The sequence below is a fragment of the Vicugna pacos genome, unplaced genomic scaffold, assembly GCF_048564905.1.
Source record: "Vicugna pacos unplaced genomic scaffold, VicPac4 scaffold_113, whole genome shotgun sequence".
Lineage (NCBI taxonomy): Eukaryota > Metazoa > Chordata > Mammalia > Artiodactyla > Camelidae > Vicugna > Vicugna pacos.
The window spans coordinates 865,388-884,374 of NW_027328793.1; the positions used below are offsets into that span (position 1 = coordinate 865,388).

At 42.9% G+C, this 18,987-nt stretch overlaps 1 protein-coding gene across 8 annotated transcripts in view; it reads left to right on the forward strand.

Moving 5' to 3' along the window:
• Nucleotides 1-246: 246 nt before the first annotated feature.
• The window catches only part of LOC116279352 (uncharacterized), a 58,406-nt gene continuing 39,665 nt past the window's right edge, over nucleotides 247-18,987 (forward strand). For 7 of the 8 annotated variants that reach the window (XM_072957946.1, XM_072957939.1, XM_072957941.1 and 4 more), the window contains exons 1-5: nucleotides 247-338; nucleotides 5,473-5,551; nucleotides 9,588-9,733; nucleotides 9,967-10,059; nucleotides 11,422-11,475. Coding sequence is in view for 7 of the 8 variants with exons in the window: in XM_072957939.1 (XP_072814040.1) it covers nucleotides 10,001-10,059; nucleotides 11,422-11,475 (113 nt within the window). In the remaining variant the exon portion in view is untranslated. The remainder of the gene's footprint in view (nucleotides 339-5,472; nucleotides 5,552-9,587; nucleotides 9,734-9,966; nucleotides 10,060-11,421; nucleotides 11,476-18,987) is intronic. The other variant, XM_072957940.1, reaches the window with a different exon arrangement.

Here is an 18,987-nt window from a genome sequence, read left to right on the forward strand (position 1 = left end):
GCGCATGCGCGCAGTCCCCACAGGAGAGAGTCTGCGCACACCCCCGGCCGGCCTTCGTCTCGCGCCGCGGCTCCGTCCCCTGTCTTCGGAGGCTTGTCGGCTCGGCGAGACAGCAAGAGCTGCGACCGGCAGGGGGCTGTGCGGACCCAAGGCGGCTGCGGTGGCGCTGGCCTGTGGAAAATGCCAGCAGGCGGCGCTTCGTTTCGTTGCTCCCCGCACCCCCACCCCGGAACCCCGTGCGACCGCCGGGGAACAGCCCGCCCACGCAGGGAGTACCGCAGCGAGACGCTTCGGCGGGAACGAGGCCGACGGCCGGCTGTGCCGGTTGCGTCCCTGAGGTGAGTACGGCGGCGGCGGCGGGGCGCGGGGCGCTGGAAGGAGGGGGATGCGGCGGCTGCCGCCCCGGGTCCGCGCGGGGGGAGGGAGGCCCCGCGGGCCTCCGCGGGGCCGGGAGTGCGGGCGCCGGCACTCTGCGCTCCAGGGGCCATGGCTGTGAGCGCAGTTGAGCACCTCGGAGCCCTGGTTTCTCCCCACCCTGAGCACCCTGGAGCCCTTGTCGCTCCTCACCCTGGACACCCGGGAGCCCTTGTCGCTCCCCACCCTGAGCACCCCGGAGCCCTTTTCGCTCCCCACCTGGGTACCCAGGAGCCCTTGTCACTCCCCACGCTGGGCACCCCTGAGCCCTTGTCGCTTCCCACCTGGGCACCCCGGAGCCATTGTTGCTACCCACCTGGGTACCCAGGAGCCCTTGTCACTCCCCAACCTGGGTACCCCTGAGCCCTTGTCGCTTCCCACCTGGGCACCTCGGAGCCCTGGTGGCTCCCCACCCTGGGCACACCTGAGCCCTTATCGCTCTCCAACCTGGGCCCCAGGATTCCATTTTCGCTCCCCACCCTGTGCACCCCGGAGCCCTTGTCGCTCCCCACCGTGGGCACCCCGGAGCCCGTGACGCTCCCCACCATGGGCACCCAGGAGGCCTTGCCGCTCCCCACCCTGGGAACCCCGGAGGCCTTGCCTCTCCCTACCTTGGGCACTCCGGAGCCCTTGTCGCTCCCCACACTGGGTACCCCGGGGCCCTTGTCGCTCCGTACCCTTCCCGCGGCCCCAAAGTTGTGCCCCCGCTGCTTGGGCGCTCCGAGGATGGGCGCGGAAGCCTCAGTGGGGCTTAGCCCGCCACTGAGCCTGCCCCGCACCTGGACTCTTGAAGTCGCTCGCACCCTATGGGGCCAGAAGAGGCTGGTGCCCTTGCCTCCCGCCGCCCCACCCCACTGATCTGACTCCTGTATGATTTGGAAAAACTCCCATTCTCACAAGGTAGGTTCTTTTTCCATTTTAGGAAATTATAACTCTCCTTTGACAATTTTGTTTTCTAGCAGTTACTTTGATGTGACATAGGCATGATTTGATTGTTTGGAAAGGCTAAGCCAACCAAATTTATAGTGACATTTAGGTCCAAGGCCGAAAAAATCAGTTTCTTCCTAGCACCGATTATGCTGTGCGCGTGAAAAGCATAAAAGTAGCAAAGAGAGGCACCCTTCATTACAGATCTTTAGGTTGCTTAGTGGCTCCTTTGGCTAGCATAGGAGTTACAGAGAAATAGGAAAGACATCGCCTAATGTGTTTTGAAAGGTGGGTTTTTGTACAAGTGTTTACTCTGCCCTTCAAATTATTTCAGGATCCTTTTATGGAATATAAAATTGAGTGTGTAAATATGTATATTTGTGTATAACATATATTGTGTAGCATATACCTATGTATACGTCGAATAGAACATATATATATTCCATTCAATATATTATGGTAGTAAATAACGATGGGGAGAATTAGTTTTCTCAACAAAAATAGACTATGAGTAGCTTTGTTTCTGGAATAAGTGAAATAAGCTTTTCATCCTCAGTATCTTTGCTTTGAAAATGGGTGTGACTTCTGCTCGTTCCCAGCTCCGGTGTTCCTTCTACCCCTCTCTGTCTCTCAGCACCTGTCTTATCTCTCTCTCTCTGTTGCTCTCTCCGTCTGCTTCTCTGTGTTTCAGTCTCTCTGTGTCTTTTCCGGGATACATGTGCATGTATATTTACGTGCGTATCTGTGTATTTACGTGTTTGTATTGTTAGGGCCCATGGTAGGTCACTTCTCAAAATGGCTTGATGACATCCTGATTCTTTTCATGTTGCTGAAGTAAAAACTTCTTTGCAAGTTGTGCGAGCACATTGGTGGGGTCAGCTGTAAGGATCGGCACTGCCGGGGAAGGGCTGCTGAGCCTATGGCCCTGTGATGCATCCTGCACACTGTTACCCTGGAGAGGTGTGTCTGTTCTCTCGTTCCTCCGGGGGATCTGCTGGGGCCTCTGCCTCCTCACGTTGTCACCACGGCTGACTGAAACCAGGGTAAAGACCTGCCAGCGTCATGGTGACCAGTGCTGTCTCCACAGTGTGTCCGTCTGCCTGTGTCCTTCCCCGAGACATTGAGCTCGTCTAATGCACACTGGCCACCTGCTGTGCCTCTCCTTGGAACTCCCCGTTTGTGTTGTGTTTGTTTAGAGCGCTGGGTTTCGAGAGGTTTTTGGACCCCGGGGATGTGTAGCCTTTCTCCAAGCTTGGAACCTCGCGGGTCATGGAGTCTCTTTCCGGGTATATTTCTGGGCTTTTGCTGGTTTCTTGGTTTGTGTGCTTTTGTTTTTGCCCCAGGAAGAGCTAAGCATCTCCCTTCTGTCTTGTGGCTGTGGTGTCCCAGGGGGAAGAGCAGCGCCTCCCCCGAGGTTATGCAGAGAGTTACCGAAAGGGCTTCATTTTGCACATGACATCTTTAGCCCACCTGGATTTCCCTTTCAAATAATCAAAATGCGATTTCAGTTGAAAACAAAAGAAAACATCACCAGCCCCCGCTTAAGCCACGTGGGCAGGCACGCAAAGCCAGCTTTCCTGTGGCTTCATTGACAGGGAACACCCAGGAGAGGTAAAGACACCCAGAGGGGAAGAGGACTCGGGGCTATCAGGGGCTGGGGGGTGAGGGCGTGGGGGGCAGTGCGTGTTGTGGATCCAAGTTTTTACTTTGAAGAAGGGAATGGTGTGAGCCTGCATGGCAGTGATGGTCGCACGGCAATGTAAAGGCACCTAGTGCTCCTGAATTGCACAATTTCAGAGGGACAAAGTCTATATTTTATTAAAAGAAACTTAAAAAGCAATATAAAGGATGCCATAACCGATATGAAAGAAACAGAGGCAAGTGAAGGAAAACCAAACACAAATCACTTCAGGGGAATGGGAGTCAATGTCGGGTGCGGGAGGGGATTCATGGTGGGATTTTGAAGAAGAAGGTGCGGGTGGGCGCAGAGGGGGCTCAGCCCCAGGGGCTGCTGACGCCTGAACTGGCTGTCCGTGGCCCAGCGGTCCAGCTGCAGGTGCAGCATCTTCAGGAGCTTTGGAAGCAGCAGGAGCTGCGGGACCTTCAGGAGCAGCAGGAGATGCGGGACCTTCAGGAGTATCAGGAGCTGCAGGAGTTTAGGGATATGTTTGGGGTTAGGGTAGGTGTTTGTGTTAGGGTTAAGCGTTGGGGTTAGAGTTATGGGAGAATGAGGAGAAGGGTTAGGGTTAGAGGGGAGAAGAAACAGGAGTTGGATAAGGTTTGAGTTAGCAGTTGGGTCAAGTTAAGGTTTGATTTAGGGTTAGGGTTTGTGTCTCGTTCTAGTTTGAGGTTCTGGTTAAAGCTAGGGTTAGGGTTAAGGTTAGGGGCTGGGTTAGGGTTAGGACTTGGGGTAGGGATTAGGTTTAGGGGTTAGTGTTAGGACTAGGGCTAGGGCTAGGTCTGGGCTGTATGTGGGGGAGGGGGAGCCAGACAAGGATGAGATGTCAGTTGGAGGATCCCAGTCCCTGCAGATGACAGCAGCTATGGGGTTGGAGGGGAAAGACACTACCCACATGAAGGAAGGAAGACCCCAGTCCTGGAGGCTCCCTGGAGTGCTAGCCTTGCTTTCCAACATCAGCTGTAGCCTTCCTGGTCAGACCAACGTGATGTTCTCCTACGTGGTTCCCGGCTCAAGTGGCCAGCTCATCTTTGACTCAGGTTTTGAAAAGTACAGTGATGGGAGAATTCAGAATTTCTTGATTCTGCAGGCTGCCAATATTAACCACATGGATGTGGATTTTTTGCAGTCCCTGGGATATAGTGCTCTCCGTCTGTCTTCTGCTAAAGTGAAGGTAACAAATGCTGAGAACCCACATTATCGAAACATTAGGCATGGAGAGGGATAAGGATTTTGGGACTAAGGACAAATAAACTGTTCTTCACTAAGGATCTTGCATAGAGGAATACTAGTCTTATTCAGTCAAGATTGACAAGAGATGTGTTTTCATTCAATCAACAAGTATTTACTAAGTGCTATAGGCTCTTTGCTGAATGTCATTAGAGGTAAAAGGTTAAAGTCACTGCCCTTGGGTTGCCCACAGCTTAGCGATCCAGGTTTTCCATGACATAAATTCCTTCCAAAGACAGCTTGGAAGATGTTAGCTCCTCATGGTCACTCATTGTAAGAACCCATTATTTCTCTCTTTCTTTCACTCTCTCTCTTTCATGATTTTATTTATTTATTTGTTTGTTTGTTTATTTATTTATTTTAATTGACATATAGTCAATTTCCAATGTTGGGTCAGTTTCTGGTGTACAACATCATGTTTCATATACATACATCTATTCCTTTTCATATTCTTTTTTTGACATCAGTTACTGCAAGATATTTAATACAGCTTCGTATGCTATGTAGTAGAACCATGTTGTTTGTCTTTTTTGTATATAGTAGTTAGTATCTGCTGATCTCAAACTCCCAATTTATCCCTTCCCAACCCCTTCCCTACTCTGGTAACCGTAAGTTTGTAGGACCCATTGTTTTTGTAATCAGCCCCCTGAACCATCTTTAGTGACAGTTAATGGCTTGTTAGCATAACCCCCCTCCTCTCTTTTCTGCTGCCCCAGAACCATGCACCCACAGAAGTCACAGGGGTAAAAAGATCTCATATGACATCTATTAGGAAACGACCTCCCCAAACTTTGAAAGTTACATTGATTTTTTCCTTCCATCATGCATCCGATGGATTTATTTCTTAAAAAATGTAATTCACTTTTTAAATTCAGTTTTTCTATGAGTAAAGGTAACAGAGGTAAAGAACATTGTAAGACAATTTTTGGACGATATCTTTAAGTGAACACATTAAGCTGCTTCAAATTCTTTTTCAGCGGTGGGGGTGTGTGTGGGAGGACATGGAGGGCAAGTGAGTGTGTAATAAAGTAATAAATGAATGGGTAAAATGGAATAGAACAAGGTGAAAGGCTGGTTATAGCTTACCCTTGCATTTTTTAAGAAACGTGCGATTTACAGCATCCATCTTTTCCATTGCCCCTCCCCTCTGTCCTCCCTTCTTCTTCCTTCTCCCTGGTCCCTCTGTTCCTGCATCTCCCATACCCCCCTCTCATAAACAACAGGTCCTTTTAGTGTTTACAGACGTATTGGATGATGATTTAGAGAGACTGAAGGAAACGTCCCAGCTTCTCCGCAGCAAAGGTAAGTGCATGATTTTGTTCCTCCCACGGGGGCAGAGATGGTCTTTCAGATTCCGGAGGGCCCAGTGATCTCTGAGCCCCCGAAGGCTAAGCCAGGTAATTGGAGCTCAGTGCCCACGAGGCTGCTGCCCAGTTTCTGGCTTCGTATGAATCAGGGAGCTATTGAGGGCTGAGAGACCCCTGGGTCTCTCTGACTGAGACAGGGCTGACCAGTTACCAGTCCAGCATCTGGTTCAGAAGGTTGTGGGTACAACCCCTGCTTCGTGGGAAGTGGGTGCTCTCTGCTCTTTTGAGCTACCCAGGGGTCCAACCGTCTCTCTTTCCTAAACTCTAAAATCACCCTAAAGCTGCGTCTTACTTTTTCTACTGTCCTTCCTCCCTGATTCTTCTTTATCCATCTCCAAGGGCTGCTGCATACATACATGTATATGTACATATATATGTATATAATCAAAGTATAGTTAGTTTGCATTACTGTATTAGTTTCAGGTGTCCAACATAGTGATTTGATATTTTTGCAAATTATACTCCATTTAAATTTATTATAAAATATTGGTTATATTCCCTGTGCTGTACAATATATCCATGTAGCCTATTTATTTTATACATAATAGTTTGTATTTCTTAATTCCCTCCCCCAATTTGCCACTCCCCTCTTTCTCTCCACACTGGTAACCACTAGTGTGTTCTCTTTATGTTAGTCTCTTTCTGTTTTGTTATATTCATTTGTTTGTTTTATTTTTTAGGTTCCCCACATAAGTGATAAATAACATAGTCTTATCTTTATCTGATTTATTTCACTAAAAGTGATACCCTCCAGGTCCGACTATGTTGTTGCAAATGGCAAGATTTCATTCTTTCTATGACTGAGTAGTATACCTTTGAATATACAGTTGACCCTTGAACAACCGGGGGTTAGGGGCACCAACCCTGAGTACAGTTGAAGACTCATGTATAACTATATTATTGCAGAAAAATGTGTGACAGCTCAGTGGTACAGCTCAGTGTTATGGCTCAGTGTTACAGCTCAGTTGTGACAGCAGCCTGGATCCGGGTGAGAGACCAAGCAGCACTCGGAGAGTAGGAGAACTCAGGTTTATTATGCCAGCGGGCCCAGAGGAGTTAACACTCCAAGCTCTGGACCCCATCTGTAGGTTTACACAGGCTTTTAATAGGCTGTCAGTTTACACTTTGCAACATCATATGCAAATAAGATATAACAATAGTTGTCTAATTAGGATCAATCAGGAGGGAGAGAAAGAACCAATCAGGTGTAAGCTCCATGCAAATGAAGTACTACAAATGGACCAATCAGAAGTTAGGGAAATGGACCAATCAGGAATGAAGGAAATAACCAATCAGGAGTGAGCTCAGGGAACAAATAGAATTTTAGGGGTAAGTTCCACTTTCCTAGAAGTAAGCTGTTTCAGAGGCAAAAAGTGAGATAGAGCCACTGGGCCAGGAAACTGGATGGTGCTGGCAGGAGAGTAGTGGCCATGCCTGGGGGTCCTGCCGGTCTTTTTTATGGGGCTTCCCACCTCAATATAACCTCTGTATCCACAATTCATCCATAGTTGAATCCACAGATTCAATCAGCCACGCATCATGTAGGACTATAGTGGTTATATATTGAAAAAAATCCGCATGTTAGTGGACCCACGCAGTTCAAAGCCATGTTGTTCATAGGTCAACTGTATATACCACATCTTCTTTATCCATTCCTCTATTGATGGACATTTAGGTTGCTTCCATATCTTGGCTATTTAAAAAACTGCTTCTATGAACACTGGGTGCATGTATCTTTTTGAGTTAGTGCCTTCATTTTTGTTGGAAACATACCGAGGAGTGGAATTTCTGGATCATTTGTTAGTTCTGTATCTAGTTTTTTGAGAAACCTCCATATTATTTTCCATTGTGGCTGCATCAATTTACACTTCCACCAACAGTGTACAAAAGTTCCATTTTCTCTACATCCTTGCCAGTATGTTGTTTGTAGACTTTTTGATGATAGCCATTCTGACAGGTGTGAGGTTTTATTTTACTGTCATTTTCACTTGCATCTCTCTGATGATTAAGGATATTGAGCATCTTTCCCTGTGCCTGTTGGCCATCTGTATGTCTTCTTCGTAAAAAGGTCTATTCAGGTCTTCTGCCCATTTTTTGATTGAGTTGTATGTTTTTTCAATATAGAGTTTATGAGATGCTTATATGTTTTGAGTATTGACCCTTTATTGGTCATATCATTTGCAAATATTTCTCCCATTCAGTAGATTGCCTTGGTTTCGTTGATGGTTTCATTGATGGTTTCCTTTGCTGTGCAAAGCTTTTACATTTAATTAGATCATACTGTTTTTGCTTTTGTTTTCTTGCCAGATCCAAAAAATTATTGCTACAATTTATGTCAAAGAGTGTTTTGCCTGTTGTTTTTTGAAGTGTTTTATGGTTTTTGGTCTTACATTTAGGTCTTTAATCCATTTTGAGTTTATTTTTGAGGTTTATATGATGTGAGAAAATGTTCTAATTTCATTGTTTTACATGTAGCTGTTCAGTTTTCCCAGCACCACTTATTGAAGAGACTGTCTTTTCTCCATTGTATGTTTTTGCCTCCTTTGTCATAGATTAGTTGACCTTAGGTGTGTGGGTTTATTTATGATCTCTGTATTCTGTTTCATTGATCTCTGTGTCTGCTTTTGTGCCAGTATGTGTCTGTTTTTATTACTGTAGCTTTGTAATATAGTCTGAAGTCAGGGAGCATGTTACCTCCAGCTTTGTTATTTTTCTCTTAAGATTGCTTTAGCAAATCAGGGTCTTTCATGGTTCCATATAAATTTTAGGATCATTTGTTCTAGTTCTGTGAAAACTGTCATGGGTACTTTACTAAGGATTGCATTAAGTGGAATATTTTCTGACAATTTGCTTTCAACTAAATTTACTGCATAGATTTCCACTGAAAGTTTAAAACATTGCAACTTTTCTCGAAGGGAACTGGGAGTTCATGACAAAGGACTGCAAACTTTGCCTACGAGCTAGATCAGCAATTCCATTTCCAAGAATTTATTTTGAGGAGTAATTAAGAATTTGTATACAACTGTTAACCACAGGATTTTAAAGCAGTTTGTTTACCATAGCCAAGAGCTGATGTGTGTGCATGTGTGTGTGAATTTACTGTTTAAGTATTAACGGTAATATTTGTTTGGAAATTCTACTTGACTTCTGGTCAGATTTGAGAAATGTTCTTGTCACTATGTTTTCTGTTACATGGAAAAACCCAGATGATCTCTCAGTGTCTGCATCAGTAGGAGACTGTTGTTATTCTGCAATGACCACCTTCAAATCTCAGTGGCTTAAACTAGCAAGATTGTCTCCATCTTGTACTTCGTGCCCTTTCATCCATGCCTCTTTCTCATCAGTCGAGGACCCAGGCTGAAGGAGGGATCTGTTTCTGTGGGAGGGGAAAGAAAATGGGCTGAAGTGTGCACTGCTCTTAAAATTTCTCCCAGGGAGTGACCAGTGTCACCTCTGCTCATATTTCATTGGTCAGAGCCAGCCGTGCGGACAGTTGTAAATTTCATGAGATAGTATTTTTGCAGGTAAAGAATTGGGGCTTAATGAAAGCTTATAATTTCCCCCAAAAAGTGAAGTCTTACCTCGTCCTCTTCAGTAGAGGAACCAGAATATTTGTGAACAGCCCGCAAGATGGTCACAGAGTAAACCACAAGTCTACTTCAAGCATGGGGTTAAAGGATGTAACTTCATACTGTAACAGAGGAAAACTCTTTCAAATAGAAAACTGGGGCTATAAGAGCCCTGAGGGTCCTTTGTGGTTCCATGTAACTGTTTGACTTTCAGCTGCAGGGATTGAAAGATGTCAGACCAATTCTTCAAGAAGGCATGTCATGAGCTAGCTTTGATTTTAAAAGAAATGCAGTTTGAGACAAGATTGATGAGGCTGTAGGAGCGGTGATGGATATTGGGGCCCAAAGACAGACCATTCAAAAGATGTGCAAGGAAATCCCCCACCTGTTGGTGTTTTGAAGGATTCTCTGGACTCCTTACTATTGGCCTGGAAGGTGTGTATAAATTGGAGGAGGTCCAGGAGCTAGAATTTGGCAGAGGATTTGTGTATCATCAACCTCTCAGCATCACACTGCCATCCCTCCCGAGCATCTTACAGAAGCAACTTGTAAGTTGTTTTTAGATTTTAAATTAATTAATTACTTTTTTATTGAAGTATAGTCAGTTTACAATGTTGTGTCAATTTCTGGTGGTTGTTTGTTTTGACACCATCCTTCACCAGATCTGTACATTCTAATAACTTTAAAAACCTTGAGGGAATTTTGTTTCTTTAGTGTGTCATGTGACATAGGTTCATACAGATGAAAAAAAAATTTTATGTGATGTGGATTCTGTTTTCAGGACGCAATTGTAGAAAGAACGTGCTGCAATACATATGCAAAGTGTTTTGGAGACGACAGGCACAGAGGTGATGGTTGGAGCCCTGGGAGGAAGGTGAGGATTTGTTGGGGGGGTGTGTGGGAGAGAGATGACATTTCGTATCCACTGCACACCAGCCTGTGTTATGCCTTTAACATGCCTTTTTTAGTTCTGTGCTCTTTACAACCTATTTTACAGGTGTGAAATCGAGACTCAGAGAGGGAACACCACTTTCCCCAAAGCTGCATGGTTGCCAAGAGATATTTTGGGATTTAAGCCCCTATGTCTCCCTGACTCCAAGGCGTACTTCCTGTCCACCCTATTGTGCTGTCTACTTATATTTATTTTACAGACACTTTCCCTAACTGTAGGACTGAGTGGTAGGAAAAAGATCACTTCATGCTTTTCAGGGAGACTCTTGTTAGAAATGGTCCTCAGCTATCCAGGGACACAGGTTTCCATTCTCATGGGACGACAGCTTTAAGATGGGGGTATAATCACCAATTCACATGTAAGGTTGAATCACACCCATGGGCTTTCATGTTCTCTTGTTGTAAGGTTTCCCATGAGGTGGTTGAAACGAGCTCTTCCTGCCTTTGCAGATCAATCTTAATTTTGAACACTGTGTAATTACTTTTTGAAAAATAAATTATAATTATGCCCCAGCACTAGAATTTTCTTCCCTCTTGTTTTTCTTAAATATGGGATTGGAGGTTCAGAAAATCAAGCCTGGGAATCTCTTGACATGTTTTTTGGCAACTTGAGGACCATGCCTCAAAGGCCAAAGACGGGAGTGTCCTGAATTCTTGACTTCTCTGCTCAGAATTCAGTGCTTGGTCATGTTACTTTCATATCTTTGTTAATTACAAGGAGACTATGGTTCCCACATCTTGTTGACCAGGTTTTCGACTAAATAAAAACCTCTGGCTATAAAATGTTAAGCCAAACTTCCTTGACAGGAAATGGTTTGTGGGTTTAGTTATCTAAGAAGAGTAAAAAAAAAGAGACTAAACAGTTTAGTCACACAGAAATAAGCAACCATTTCTCATAAGTAATGCGGGCTGTAACACCTTTGTTTACTGATGTTTTGTAAAACCAGCTCAAAGCCCCCTTTAAAGTAATAGTCTTCCTGAAATGTTTAATTAGAAACTAGTTTTGACTTTGGTTTTCACAATAGCATGGCTTAAAAGATATTTTAGAAAAATAAAAATAGACTGGGGTCCCGGACTATGAAGACAAACAGGTATGCAAGTTTCACTCTAAGACAGGCCAACAGTGTCTCTACGTCTCTGTGTGTTACACTCCACATTTAGTAGAATCTCAGTAAAACGTCAACTCAGTGAAACAAGGGTATCTATTAGTAACCATTTTTATTTCACATAGATTTGAGAAATGAAGGATTAGGAGTCCAAAATATTTATTTTGATTTTTTCTCAGGGAGAGAGGGGTTTTGATGGATTATCTGGTCACCCTGGTGAAGAAGGTGGTCCTGTAAGTACTGAATCTGTTTTTCTCTTTGAGGGAGTATGGTAAATGGGTCATCTATTAGGAATACTTAATTGCATTAAGCCATCAAAGTTCTTCACATCCATGCCATTTAAGGTGGATTTAAAATATCTATATAAAAATAATCATCTGTTACAACAAATGTTTGGTGGACTGAGTTTGTAAAGATATAATCTCCAGAAGGTGTTTGGTGATGAAGTATGGTCATTTTGGTCTTCAGTCAGTGATTCTTGGACAACTGAAAATGTGCTCTGTGTCTGACAGGCATACATTGAAGAGCAGTTCTTAATCATGAGCTGAATAACAGGTAGCTTGTTACCATTAAGGAGACAGCCATGCTTGTAAGTGGTTTAACAGAATCAATTAAAGAACTAAGGCTGTTCTTACAACAAGATCACTCAGATGCCTTCCTGAGTGACTGAAAAGGTGATGGAGTTGTCATCACCTGCTGACAATTTGTATGTAACCCTGGACACATCCCTGGGCAAAGAAAAGTTACCATGTGATTGGCTGTGGAGAACAATGTGTGTCACAGAGACAGTTGTTAGCTTGGGGACTGGAATGTGGTTGGGACCATCTTTATTACATCATATAAATACTGAAAGGATTTTAAAAGCCCATCATTTTCAGTTAATTTTAGATGATGGGAAACCACTCACCCACAGGGGTCAATTTTAAATCTGACTTTTATATACTACTGTTTCTTACACTTTTTGGTCTCAAGATAGCTTTGCATTCTAAAAGATTATGGAGCTCGAAGAGCTTTTGTTGGTGTGGTATCTAGCTACTGATATTTACCATGTTAGAAATTAAAATCGAAGTAATTTAAAATCATTTATTTTCTTTCAAAATAATAAAAATAAACCCATAACATAAATCACATATTCCTTTATAAAAAATAACTATTTTCCCAAACAAAATACATTAGTGAGAAGAGTGGCATTCTTTTATGTGTTTTCAAATGTCTTTAATGTCTAGCTTATTAGAAGGCAGCTGGATTGTTATATCCACTTCTGTAGAGTCTGTTGTGATATCGCTTGCTTTGTGACCTCTTAAAAACTACTGTACACAGACATAGGGAACAAACTTATGGTTACCAAGGGGTAGAAGGGGTGGGGAGGGATAAATTTGTAGTTCAAAAATTGCATCTCTTGGGGAGCGATGGAAGTGTTAGCTGTCTTGATTGTGGTCATGGTTTCATGGGTGTACACATCTATCAAAATTCATCAAATTGTACATCTGAAATATGTGTAGTTTACTGTACAGAAATTATACCACAATAAAGTTTTTTAAAACTCTGCTGCACATTTGGGAAAGAATATGAATGAAAAAGGAAAAGATAGCATTTTAGTGTAATTGGGAAAAAAGGTTTAACTTTGTGAGCATCACCTCCCAAAGGGTCTTGGGGGCCTGAGGGGTCTTTGGGCCAAACTTTTCACACTCCTGGTATACACAAGCATTAGTGTTTTAATTGCCCCAGTTAGAGTAGTCTGTTGATTATTAGAATCTTTAGGTTGCCTGAGCTTGGAAAGGAAGCAGAAATTAGAGAAAAATGTAGCCACTGAGATTTGTGTAAGCCCACCCTTTTCTTTGGTGGTGTTTGTGGGAGAATCACTCCACTTTCCTCTTTATTTTGCTTCAGTAAGCGTAGTCTCAGATGTTAGAAATATGTTCAGAAATGTGAATTGTGAGCTTACATGATTTTGCTGAGCAGTAGTGAAATTATTTCTTCCTGTTTTTAAGATGTTTTAAAATGTCTTTTAAGTGTTATTTTTTCTGCTTGGCCTCTGGCTTCATAATATGCCTGATCAAAGTTAAGAGAATAACTTAAGGTCTGACTAGCCCATTAGGACCACTGACGCCAATTTCAGACAACTTGGATAAGCCAGCAATGCCTGTCTAGGGTGGAGGATGATTTTGTCCCCTTTCTCTGCTGTCTCAACATCTCAAAACCAACATATCTTATAAAGACCGTCTAGTACAGAGCTAGAAATAGAATGTGAGCAACGTATGTAATTTTATATAATGAAAAATTTTTAGTAGCAAACAAAAAATTTAAAAAAACAGGCAAAGTTAACTTTATTAGCATATTTTATTTAACCCAGTATATCCAAGATGTAATCATTTCAACATGTAATTAATATAAATATTGATGAGATAATTTATTTTTAAAAATATGCTACTTCATAATCCAGTGTGTATCTGCATTTAGAGCTCAATTGGACTAGACACATTTTAAGGTCTCAGCAGCCACCTGTGGTTACTGATTGTGACACTGCCTTCTGTAGGACTCATTCTTTTTTTGTTTCATTTCTCACAAGAGAGGTGACTTCAAACTACATCACCCTCTGAGTGGCTTTTTTTTTTTTAATTGAAGTATAGTCAGTTACAGTGTGTCAATTTCTGGTGTACAGCATGTTTCAGTCATACATATACATACATACATTCATTTTCATACTCTTTCATTATAGGTTACCACAAGATAGTGACTACAGTTCCCTGTGCTGTACAGTAGAAACTTGTTGCTTATTTTATATATAGTATCTACAAATTTTGAACTCCCAATGAATAGCTTTTTTAAAAATTGAGGTATAGTAGGTTTACAATGTTGTGTTAATTTCTGGTGTATAGCATATTGATTTGGTTATACACATACATATATATTATTTTTCACATTCTTTTTCACTATAGGCTATGACAAGGTATTGAATATAGCTCTATGTACTATACAGTAGGACTTTGTTGTTTATCTATTTGATGTATAGTAGTTGGTATCTGCAAATCCTGAACTCCCAATTTATCCGTCCTCACTCCCATTCCCCTGGGTAACCATAAGTTTGTTTTCTGTGCCTGTGAGTGTCTCTGTTTTGTAGATAAGTTCATTTGTGTCATTTTTAAAAGATTCCACATATAAGTGATATCATGTGGTATTTCTCTTTCTCTTCCTGGCTTACTTCACCTAGTATAACAATGGCTTTTAATGTCACTTCTCCGCAAAGCAGATCAGGCTGGTCTCCTCTATGGCAGAGACAGCTCTTGCTGGTTGACAGGTTTCAGAATCTGCCCAGAATTCATAGGTTCAAGAACGTTCAAAGTGTAGGAAGACAGATAATTAACTCATTGTTCCTATTATCTTTCCATCCCTGTTCCCACTTCCCAAATAGCAACAACAACAAACCCAGACACAACCCTTAGTGTTGCAGAACAGCAGTCACCCTCTAGGGCTCTGTGGGTGATGAAGCTGAGAGGGGAACAGTGGGCAGTCCTATGCTGGGTGTCTAGGGTCTCAGCTGGGCTGGAGGACCCGAGGTGACTTCCTTTCCCTGCCCTGGTGAGCTTCGAATGCGAAAGGGCAGGTAGAGGTGGTCCTGCAAGGCTGCTGGGTCTCACAGGGAGTGGCAGACTTGAGAGGGAGCAACCAAGGGATCAGCCTGAAGCCACCGGGCTCTGAGCATGCTCAGAAGTCAGGCGGTAACTTGCCGACCACAGTCTGCTGGGTCCAAGGGCATCACTAAGGCCTGACCAGATTCAAGAGAAGGTGGGCGATCAGAACCCTCGTCTTGAGACGGGAGTGCAAGGTCACGTGCATGGCAGGAGAACTTGGAGCTTTTGGTGTGGCCATCCTTGGAAAGCACAATTGGTCAGAATCACGGATTCAATGTATTTTCAAAATTTACCTACTGTGAGATGGTGGTTTAAATATGAACTGGTCACACATGAAGGCTTCATTAGATAGTACAAAAGTCAGGTTATCTACGGTCACAAAAAATAGTTACGTAAGAAAACCGGCATGCCGCGAGGCAAGGCACGCCTTCTCGCAAGAAACTGGCACCTGGCTCTTGGCATCTGCCCACCCTTCCACAGGCGTCGCCCTCTTCCTCTTGGAACTTCAGCTTCCTGCCTCTTGAAGTGTACAGACTGTGTTGTTTCCTCATCTGTGTGGAAGGATAGCCCTACCTGCATCCTAGGTGTGCGGACTAAATGAGCCAAGGTGGGAAACGCACTTGGAACAGCGTCCAGCAGGGAGCAAATGCTGTTACTGTTGGTGGTGCTTTTCCGGCTGCTCTCTGACTTGAACGTCCAACCCTGCGACCAGGACGCATCCTCTGAGTGAGCGCGGGGCTCGTCCAACTGGCCTTTCCTCCGAGCAAGCTTCCTCCAGGGCCAGCACCAGGACACCTTGCTGCAGCCCATTGGCCACGGGTGGGGGAGGATTGATCACCGCACCCGGGGGAGGATTGGTCACCACACCCAGGGGAGAACATCATTAAGACACACAACAAGGGGCGCAGATAGTGGGGTGAGCATCCCTGGGACCAGCAGTGCCGCTGGAAACCAACTAAAAGCTCTAACAGTAAACAGCATTTATGACTTTTAACGGCAGCAAGAAGCATCACAGACAACGTGGCAGTAAATGACTAAAAGCAGGCGCGAACGTGATGAAAGTTTAATGGAAAACACAAAGGAGACTGGGTAATGGGTCCAAATGGAGTCACCCACCATTTTCGTGGATGGGAGATTCAGCGTGGGAGAGTCCAGGCTCTGTCAGGCGGAACTGTAGTTCAGTGTGGTGCCAGTATGGAGTCAGTGGGCGTGACTTGGTCCTGCTGTTGGGCTGAGTGATGCTGGTGTGTTGGGGAGCCTGCCTCACAGATCACGGGGACAGCCCTTAGCGTGGTGTTTAAAAACAGAGCAAGGGCTCTAAGAAAGGACTTCAGTGCATATGAAGATTAGTGTGACGTAGGATTAATACCTGGCGCGGGACAAGTGGTCCTTCATGGGGTGTAAGAGGAGAGAGCGCTTCACCCCACACAGACCAGAGTTGCTGCAGATGCAAGAGCCAATCGTGAGCGTTTAGTTATGAAAGTTCGAGTAGTAACAGAAGTCATATGGAAACAACACATAGTTTGTTACTGTTTTTATTGAAGTACTGTCAGTGACAAATGTGCCAATTTCTGGTGTAGAGCACAATGTTCCAGTCATGCATACATACATAGATTTGTTTTCATATTCTCTTTCATTAAAGGTTATTATAAAGATATTGAATAGTTTCCTGCACTATACAGAAGAAACTTGTTTTTCAATCTATTTATATATATTAGTTAATAATCACAAATCTCAAATTCGCAAATTTATCCCTTCCCACTCCCTTTTCCTGGTAACCATAAGATTATTTACTGTATCTGTGAGTCTTTCTGTTTTGTAGATGAGTTTATAGTGTCCTCTTTTTTCTTTTTTTTAGATTCCACATATAAGTGATATCATATGGTATTTTTATTTCTTTTTCTGTCTTACTTCACTTAGAATGACAATCTCTAGATCCATCCATGTTGCAGCAAATGGCATTATTTTATTCTTTTTTATGGTTAAGTAGTATTTCATTGTATAAATATACCATAGCTTCTTTATCCAGCCCTCTGTCAATGGACATTTAAGTTGCTTCCAAGTCTTGGCAACAATTGATAGTTTTGACTCCAAATTTAAGAGTTGCATTTAAGGACAGACACCATGGATAAAGTTAGAAGGACGAGCATCACATAGAGAGAGAAATGTACCAGTTAAACAGTGCAAATATATCTGGAACACACAGAAATGTTCTATAAATTAGTAAGAGGTAGAAATTCAATAGAAAGTGGACAATGGATAAACTAGTAATTTGCAGAAAAAGAAATGCAAATGGAAAATAAGTACCCAAGAAGAGGTTTGACTTTGTAAAAATACAGGAAAATGAAAATAAGAACATATTCTATTTATGCTAGCCTGATTGAAAAAATGTAAAAGATTGATAATATCTGGGGCAGGGAAGTGGCCACTCTCATCACTGTTGATTGCAAGACACCTGTTTTTTTGCAGGATAATTTGGAAGAATTTATCAAAAATTAAACAATGCCTGTTTTTTGACCAGCAAACCCACTATTAAAAAGCCATGTATAGCTCTCCAAGACTTCAGACAATACTATAGAGCTACAGTCATCAAGACAGCATGGTATTGGTACAAAAACAGACATATGGACCAATGGAACAGAATAGAAAGCCCAGAAATGAACCCACAAACTTTTGGTCAACTAATCTTTGACAAAGGAGGCAAGAATATACAATGGAATAAAGACAGTCTCTTCAGCAAATGGTGTTGGGAACACTGGACAGCAGCATGTAAAGCAATGAAGCTAGAACACTCCCTTATACCATATACAAAAATCAACTCAAAATGGATCAAAGACTTAAACATAAGACAAGATACAGTAAACCTCCTAGAAGAAAATATAGGCAAAACATTATCTGACATACATCTCAAAAATGTTCTCCTAGAACAGTTTACTCAAGCAATAGAAATAAAAGCAAGAATCAACAAAGGGGACCTAATGAAACTTACAAGCTTCTGCATAGCAAAGGAAACCATAAGTAAAACAAAATGAATGGGAGAAAATTTTTGCAAATGATGAAACCAACAAAGGCTTGATCTCTAGAATATATAAGCAGCTCATACAACATAATAAGAAAAAAGCAAACAACGCAATCCAAAAATGGGCAAAAGACTTAAAGAAGCAATTCTCCAAGGAAGACATACAAATGATCAATAGGCACATGAAAAAATGCTCAATATCACTAATTATCAGAGAAATACAAATCAAAACTACAATTAGGTATCACCTCACACCAGTCAGAATGGCCATCATTCAAAAGTTCACGAATGACAAATGCTGGAGGGGCTGTGGAGGAAAGGGAACCCTCCTACACTGCTGGTGGGAATGCAGTTTGGTGCAGCCACTGTGGAAAACAGTATGGAGATTCCTCAAAAGACTAGGAATAGACTTACCATATGACCAAGGAATCCCACTCCTGGGCATGTATCCAGAAGGAACCCTACTTCAGGATGACACCTGCACCTCAATGTTCATAGCAGCACTATTTACAATAGCCAAGACATGGAGACAGCCTAAATGTCCATCAACAGATGACTGGATAAAGAAGAAGTGGTATATTTATACAATGGAACACTACTCAGCCATAAAAACTGACAACATAACACCATTTGTAGCGACATAGATGTCCCTGGAGAATGTCATTCTAAGTGAAGTAAGCCAGAAAGAGAAAGAAAAATACCATATGAGATCGCTCATATATAGAACCCCCCTCAAAAGAACATAAATACAAAACAGAAACAGACTCATAGACATAGAATACAAACTTGTGGTTGCCAAGAGGGTGAGGGGTGGGAAGGGACAGACTGGGAGTTCAAAATCTGTACTGACAGGCATATGCAGAATAGATAAACAAGACTATACTGTATAGCACAGGGAAATATACACAAGCTCTTGTGGTAGCTCACACACAAAAAAAAGTGACAGTGAATATATGTATGTTCATGTAGAACTGAAATATTGTGTTCTACACTGGAATTTGACACAACATTGTAAAATGACTATAACTCAAAAAAATGTTAAAAAAAAAGCATGTATAGTGGCTATTGGGGTAAGTGGAACAAGTCATGCAGAG